The 8580-nt window shown below is 41.4% G+C and overlaps 1 protein-coding gene across 1 annotated transcript in view; it reads right to left on the bottom strand.

Annotated features, from left to right (window-relative positions):
• Positions 1-629: 629 nt before the first annotated feature.
• Positions 630-8580, bottom strand: part of ISM1 (isthmin 1) — a 31371-nt gene continuing 23420 nt past the window's right edge. Inside the window, exons 4-6 of the mRNA XM_081857190.1 lie at positions 8123-8266; positions 5359-5448; positions 630-3578 (exon numbers count right to left, since the gene is read on the bottom strand). Coding sequence (XP_081713316.1) covers positions 3061-3578; positions 5359-5448; positions 8123-8266 — 752 coding nt within the window. The 3' untranslated portion in view covers positions 630-3060. The remainder of the gene's footprint in view (positions 3579-5358; positions 5449-8122; positions 8267-8580) is intronic.

Raw genomic sequence — 8580 nt, 5'->3', positions numbered from 1 at the left:
GTCAATGGGATACTAAAACTAGCAGGCTATAAAATTCATTTTTTCCCCCAAGCAAAAACAATAACATTATTATTATTATTATTTTAAAATGCTATTCCTGAAGACCACAGAGGGAGAAATATTTTTCCTTCTGATCTGTTCCAGGGCTGCTGCTGGGAAAAGCTGTAGTGAGCCTGAAAACATATTGTTGTGGTCTGCCAAAGTGTTTCTAGCCTTGGCAGGTCTGAAGCAATGGGATTTTAATGAATGAGGTGAGAGACAAATTCTAAAATAATTCCCTCCCATCACCTTGACAAGTCTTGTGGCAGTGGCTGATGTTGATGTTTTCTTAGACCTCGCTGTGGAAGCTACATTTAAATTTTCCTTATTTTTCATTCTTGGTCACAGAAACCCGTGAATTTGTTCCCAAACTCCTGGTAAGGAACGTATTAGCCTTATGGAACGTATTAGCATATACAAAAAATGTTTTAAGATGCTTTTACTAGAAGACACTGTCGGTGGGTCGCCTGCTCACTCACTCTGGTATCCCTCCCTCACCTGCTCAGGCTTTCTTCATGGAGCCATAAGCATTCCTTCACATTTCTTCCCTGTTGTATTTAACATCCACATAATGAGAATGCAAATTAACAGATGTTTCATCATGGCTTTATTGATAAACCTGGATTTGTGCACCAGCTCTCTATGGAACACGATTGTCCTTTTTAGAAAGTCCCTTTGCTTGCCACTTTTAACTCTGCCGAATTCATGTTAGCTGCAGTTTAATAAATACGCTACAAAAGAATGCAGTAAAGTTATAACACTCCATCCCTTCACTGATTTTTTTAAAACTTTGTTAAAGAATAGACTTTCTTTCATAAAATACTATGCATTTATTTGGTATATGGCCAAATGACTTGGTATAGACTCAAGAATAAATAACAACAAGGGCATATTTTAAGAACAAATCTCTTTACAGTATGTTCCTTCAGAAGATGAGTTTGAACAAACAACAAGGGTATCACATGGAGTCTGCTTTAAATTGTTCTCCCATGGCTGATTCACTCATGTTAGCAAAGCATGATGCGTGTGCAAGGGCAGTAGAGTGGATTGGGCCATATTCCTTTTGCTGTTGTAGAGTTTGCCTGTGTAAACATAGACAAGTGCACTTAAATTCACTGTAGGATTCAGTAGGCTTGAGAGTTCTCAAGCTGGTTGGATTGGGACTTGCTCTGCAGTGGCATGGATAAAATGTTCCCTGCCCTCCTAACTAAGCCACTACTACAGTCATACCTCGGGTTAAATATGCTTCAGGTTAAGAACTTCCGGGTTGCGCTCCATGGCGACCCGGAAGTAACGGAATCTGTTACTTCCGGGTTTCGCCGCCCGTGCATGCGCCGCCGGTCAAAATGACATCATGCGCGGAAGCGGCGAATCACGACCCGCGCAGGCGTGGGTTACATTCGCTTCAGGATGCGAATGGGGATCCGGAATGGATCCTGTTCGTATCCAGAGGTACCACTGTACAGAGAAGAAATTAAAGTGGCTTCTACATGAAGACTGTATATCATGTATACAGACCCTCTAGGAGTGAAAGCTCATAGAATCAGCAACTGTGGTTGTTTTTGAATAAACTGAACACGGGAACACATCAGTCATAACATGAATCAGACCCTAATGCACATGCGCAAACTTGCCTTCAACCCAGAAATGCATTTCTGACATTTTTCCAATTAACTGATCCGGTTATGTGTGTGTTTTAAATTGCAACTCCCAGTTTTTAAGATACCACCCACATTTTTGCTTTATATGCAGTGGGTAAGCCCTGCTCCAAGTTGCTTAAGGTTATTTTGCTTAGGGCTGACACACATTGTGCAGGATAAATCAAAGTTAGTCAACAAAATGGGCATTCAAAAGGGAGATGCAGCCAGTTCTGGGTCCCAGAAAAATGTGGCTATACAATACGTGAGTTTCCTGTGTTTACATCCTTGTAATAAGGCAGTACGTATGTGAAGAAGACTTTGAGGAACTTTAACTATCCGTGCAGCTCCTCCCTCCCCAGGCCTTATCTTTGAGTGGTGGCACAAAATAAAAACCGTAATGAAAATGTGCTTTACTTCTGCTCACATCCCTGGAGCTATTAAGAGCTCTTAGTAACTGGACCTCTGCCAAGCTAAATTGCAAGGCAAGTATAACTCCAAAATGGGAATGAAGAGAGCTTTGCTTTGTCTATTATTGTATCTACCAGCTTCATTCCTCCTCTCCAATAGTTACTGCCCTGCCCCTTTTAAAAAAACTCTTTTTCTTAAATATGTCTAAATATTTTCATCAATATATCTCTAAGGAAATTATGCTGCATTTGTATTAAATAACTTATGTATGGAAACTGTTTAATAATGATCTGGTTATAGTCCTTGGCTTTGATTTAGTAAAAATATTTCAGAGGTACTTGTACACTTTGCAGAATAAGGGATATTTGATTGCGTCAGCCACACTTTAGGTATCACAGTCTTTTACTCACCAGAGTCAATCACACAGACGTAGTATTTGACACAAATCAAAGTCCCTGACTTCTCCACAGGCACAATGGCAGTGGATGCTGATATTTCTCTCTGCTATTCTGCACAAAAGTAGTACCATCAGATGCAGTTTTCAGATGCATTAGATGGATAACCCACCAGCAAAAGCCCCATAACTGGGGTTTGCAGTTGAGAAATGGACTCTTGAGTTCTCTTGCCTCAACCACTGAAAGCAGAGCTTTTCCCATACAGATTAAAAAAATGATAGCCCAGTCCTTACTTGAGCATGATATTAAAAACACAAAACCTTACATTGGTGCAGAATGCATAACGTTATATAAATGTCTATTTGCACAGGGGTCCATATGCAATTTCTATATGCATATATAAATAACACACTTATGAAAAATGTGTATTCTATACAACTATATACAGTTAGTTGGGGTGGGTGGAGGAATGGGACATTAGATCTGTATGCTGAGAGTTTCTTTGATTTGTGGTCTTGCAGACCAACCGCCTCTGTTCCACAGACTGTGAAAGAAGTTGGCTTCTTTCCTCCGCCTTCTCAGTACTCTCTTGCTTCCTGAAATTGTCTGTAATAGTCCTCCTCTGAAGGGTTCTCTGTACATTTCTGACCATTATTAGGAGGCCTGGCTTCATTATAGCGGCTCCAGTCCCCTTTGCAAATGATCCAAGGCAAGATGTCCACTTTGTAATGAAGTTCGGCGGAGAATTCTATGCTGATCAGGTTTGGGGTGCCTGCTCCTTTGCCCCTCGTGATCAGCTGCATGATGTCATCGTAGCAGCAGTGCTGCGCTGCCAGGGTGGTACTTTCCAAAGAGAGCATGGAACGGATGCAATAGCGAGCGGTCGGCTTATAGATCTCCAGTTTTTCCTTTGGCCCACTCGCATCTTTCCAGCGGAAGTTTTTCCGCTTAAGCCGGTCGTAGATATCGGCCGTGCTGTAGGCAACCTCCGTGGGATACGTGCAAGGGCAAGCAGGGAGGTCGTTGACCACTTTGTGCATGTACTTCTTTAAGAATTCACTCTTGCAGCTCATCCACCTTTCACAGCTGTCAGTATCTGGGCAGTAGAAAAGGGACACAAGGAGAACTTGACTGTGTTTCAGAGATGACAAAAATGCGGGATTTTGACAGCATTTAGCTAACAACACACTCTGGTAGTCAAGGGTTTGCTTTGTGTTCTATCACAAAATCAATTCCAATATTATTTTAAAAACATTTTAAGGCCCTGGAAAACATGCAACAACAACAATTTTTTATTATTTATACCCTGCCCATCAAACATTAAAAACTTCCCTAAATAGGGCTGCCTTCAGATGTCTTCTAAAAGTCAGATAGTTGTTTATTTCCTTGACATCTGATGGGAGGGCGTTCCACAGGGTGGGTGCCACCACCGAGAAGGCCCTCTGCCTGGTTCCCTGTAACTTCACTTCTCGTAGTGAGGGAACAAGCAGAAGACCTTCGGAGGAGGACTTCAGTGTCTGGGCCATTTAGGGCTTTAAAGGTCAGAACCAACACTTTGAATTGTACCAGTTTCCCTGTCAATATGTGATATGTCAATATGTCAGCCTTTCCCTATGGAGTGTGCATCTTGTCAGAAGAAAAGATATTATTATTATTAAGATGATTATAGTGAGTAAAAGTAAATATAAAAGAAAGGAACAGAAAAGGGAAAAAGAAAAATGATATTTTTTTTAAAAAGCAGAGGAAAACAGCAATAACAAAATAACCACAACATATCATTAATGTTACCAAACTATATAGGATATATGTTGATGGATTAAACTTATTGTTTCTCTCAAGCATATGTTAACTCATGGGTCACTATGGTTTTCATAAATACGTTCTAAATATCATTTAAATTTGTCCATGTATAATCTTCGTCTGAAAGCAATCCATTCACGTATTGCAAGAGTTGTTGTATCATCTATCCATTGACCAAAGGGGGCTGTATTTTTGCCCTTCCATATATCAATATCAATCTTCTGAAAATATACTGTGCATTCTTTAGCTACACTAAAGCTGAAGTGAGTGCATTGTAGTGCACCTAGTTTTCATGAGGTTCCCTTATGATTAAAAAATAAAATGTGGGTTAAAATTTGGCAGAGCACCCCCCCCCCCCGCCTCTGTGAGGGCCTCTTGAATGCAGCTGCACAGAGACACTGGAACTATAATCTTAACGGATGATATTGAAACACTCCTTTATAACTGAAGCCATAAGTGGCTCACATTCCAGACTTGTAATATGTGGGGAGACAGCAAGATATCTGTGCAAATCAGGATATGACACTAGCAGAACACTCATGAATGATGAAGTGAGGGTCTGCATCTGGAATAAAGAACAGAGTCAAACCTTTGTGCAAGTTTTAAGAAAATCCTCAGCCTTGCTCCAAGCAATGCTTTCGCATCCCATAAACAATGCTCCGGATTAACCATGTCTTGGCCAGCATGGACAGATTTTGGAGTGCTACCTGTTGGTTGCAGAGTCACCCTGAACATAATCAGTCACCCTGAACATATTACGTGCAGCTGTAGTATTCAAGTTTTTGCTTTTTGTCCATGAATAACGAACTTGCAATGATTCAAGAAGGCTGTGGCACAGCTGGAGGCAGAAACGTTTAGTCCAACATTTTTCCTTTAGAAAGCCCACTGGGAATGGCTGCTGAACAATGTGTAACTGGCTCAATCAAAACCCACACATTACAAAGATGGGAAATATTTGAGTGCTCCCTCACAGCACCTTCTCAGAAGTATTCTAGGGGGAAACTGTCACACAGATTGAAGCTTGCCTGCATCATCTAGCTCTGAAGGAAGAGAACCCCCTGCTCTTATCTGCTTACCGACTTCGAAGAGCTTTGTGGCATTGAATTCTTCGCTTCCTGCGAGCAAACTCACTTCTGTTGCTGCTGTCCTGAAGGTGTCTTCAATCCCTGAAGAAAGCAGGGTATATAAATATATTTTTTCAGTAACGGCACATAATACAAGGCAGTAGAGAAACTAGGCTTGCATTAGTACCCCACTGATTTCTTATGTTCCTATAAACACTCATGCCGTCATTGTTACTTTTAGTTTATTGGATTTCTTAACCATCTGTCACCATGAGGTCCCAGGGGAAGGTTACAACAGCAATATAAAAATGCAATATTAAAATTGGTTAAAGCTCTTGCTTTTGATGCAGAGAGAATGAGAAAAAACCTAAGAGAATGAAAATTACTTCTGAGCCTCAGCAGTCTTGCACTTTAATACAAAGGTCAAAGCAAATGTCCTCCCACCCTTCTCTGACACCATCCCCTCTCTCAAATATTTTAATATTGACTTGAGATGAATACCTGATACTACTCACTGGTGCCATTAAGTACCTTCTGAATGGTTATGTTTCTCCGAACATCACAGCAATCGCTTATAACTGCCAGCGACTGGAAACTTAAGTCGCAAGACAGTTTTTCATTATTTTCTGCTTGCAGTGCCAGCAAACGAGTGCTGAGCAGAGGCGTTTTCGACTGCTACGCAAGCAGATTTTTATTTTATTTTTACAAAAAACAGGATGTGCTACATACTGGTGTTGCAGGCTGATGAAGACAATGTGACTGACAGAAATGGTGGTGCAAATATTTGGGCTATTAATAAATCCAGACCTTAAGAAACCACCCCAACATGAGAGGAACGACCAACAACAACAACAAATGCCTGCAGATGTTCTCTCAGCTATGCAGGAACATCTTATCTGGGGCCATGTTTAAATGACCTAACCACACGAGCAGAGAAAGAACCACCTGATTCCACACACCTCCTTGAGCTCCAGCTGGGTCAGGTGGAAGCGACTTGTAAACAAAGTTTACATTGTTTGGAAAATGTATTTGGACAACAAAGGCAATCGTCTGTCTGAAAGATGCTGCTCTGTTGAGCTAGGAGCCTCTATGCCAAGCCGATATTAGCAGCACCTTTGAGACCGAGCCTTGCCTTTCCTCCCCTCAAACATGCATCACACAGATGCAAAGTCTAGGGCTAGTCAATTTAAACTGCACTAAGGTGGTTGACTTAGGGTTGCCATTTTCATGCTTCTATCCCTGTTGACAACAGAAAGGGGAGATGCGGGGTGGTGGGCGGACCAAAAATATCAAGGTTGCTATCCCATAAAAGACAATTAAGTGGAAAAAAATTCCTTAAATAAAGCAAAGATGGCACTTTCTATGTAGCCTAAAACTAGGCGCATTCCGCAACGCACATCCTCAAATTGGCATGTCAGCATTACACATGACGATTTTGGAGAAGTATCAGCAAATTATCTTTGTAAGTTGAAGATGCAGTTATTTGTTCAGATGAGCTTTCCCTTGCCGCTGTTCCAGACACGTACCCTCCCTACAAGTTATGGAAAGTTTGTTGAGCAAGACACCCAAGAACCCACCATGAAGGCAAAATTCACGGCAGTTTAGTTTTTGCCCTTGACATTTCCAAATTCTCAGTGGAGTTCTAATGAGGGTGAGGGTTCATTCTCTTTGGCAAATCCTTGGGCAATTTCTACTGTGTCGTCATGCTCCTTCCAAGGAAACAAACATGGCGCCGTCAGTGCCAGCTGTCAGGCACCAGGGTGAAACACTCCGTGTTGCCCAGGCATTGGGTTATTAATCTGGAACATACTCTGGTATGAATTTGGCCTTTTTTGTGGTGCTCACCATTTAGGTTAGGGGAATGATTTCTTCTTTTCATAGCATTGTTTGAATTTGTGTTTATTGCATCTTGGGGTTTTTTTTGCATCTGGTTTTTAACTGATAGTTTTAATGCTGTTTGTAGTTTTATGGATCTGTATGTTGCTCTGAGACATTTTATTTGAAATAATAAAGCAATGAAATAATAATAGTAGCATGATTAATGAATATGCTTTTAAAAAAAATAGTGCTAATGCTCTCTCCACAAGTAAGAATTCCCTGAAGATCTCAATGTGTTTTCCAGTTGAACTTTTGCATCTAAATACAGGCCATGATGGAGGGATGAATGAGAAATATCAGGGGAAGGCTCCATTGCCTAAGCTAAAGTATAGTTACCAGCATGTTCACATCTGAGTGAAGGGCCTCCCTGACACCACTAGTGATGTGTGTGCAAGAGTCATAGTTTAGCCAAGGTACCACGTCCAAGGCATTAGGCTTTGAACTGTTATGGCTGTCTTGATCATCTCATTTTGCGGATTGCTCTCTTTCTCTACACTTTGAAACCTGGTGTCACTGCAAATAACACCAAAGCATCTTATTCTCTTAGCACTTATCTTTTTAAGCAATACAATAATGGTGAATGCAGTTAGAACTTCAGAAGGCAGGATACTCTTATTTCCTATAGTACCCCATCTAGTGCATCTCGCAAGAAATGCAGGTCTCTTTTGCCTACATCTCTGTAGGCTCTGTTGAAATCTGAGGCACACAGCATGAGCAGTGCTCCTGAAGGCCCTTTAGAAAGGAAAAGCATCTGGCTCTGCCTTAAAGGCACAACAAAGCTGATAATTTCAGATATGGGGTAGCATCTCCTCCTATTATTTTAATATGATACTTTTTACCAGCGAAGGGTTGCAAGCAGTTGTGCCGTTCAGGTCAAAGCAATTAAGTGGAGCCTAACCTGGACAGTTGGGCCTGTCACATGTCCTTGATTCGGTGGCTGTGCAGGCATAGCCACAGGTTCTGGTGCGCTTCTGATTGCCGTTGCCACAGGTTATACTACAAATAGACCAGGGGCTCCAGTCTCCTTCCCCATCTATGTAATCTGCAAGGGAGGAACAAGGAAAAAAAGGAGAGAACTAGCTGGTAAACAAGTAAATGTTTGATTATAAAAGTAGAAATGGCAAAAAAACAATACGTGTTGCTATCTGAGGACTGGCTCAGATATTAAGTGGTGTCTTCAACAAAACATTTGCTGCTGTTCACAATGCGAGTCAGCATTGCCTTTTCTTGGGATACTCTATCCTATCACTTCCCTCCCCAGTTTTCCATTCCATGCTCACTGAACATGCTCAGACCTTAGTGAGCTGATTTGGCTTCCCCTCCCTTCCCCACAAAGTTTATGTGTGCTTCTGCAAA

The sequence above is a fragment of the Podarcis erhardii genome (assembly GCF_964252035.2).
Source record: "Podarcis erhardii genome assembly, chromosome: 3".
In the NCBI taxonomy this organism is placed as follows: Eukaryota; Metazoa; Chordata; class Lepidosauria; order Squamata; family Lacertidae; genus Podarcis; species Podarcis erhardii.
The sequence above is the reverse complement of the archived record's forward strand: the minus strand, read 5'-3'. Positions and strand labels throughout refer to the sequence as shown.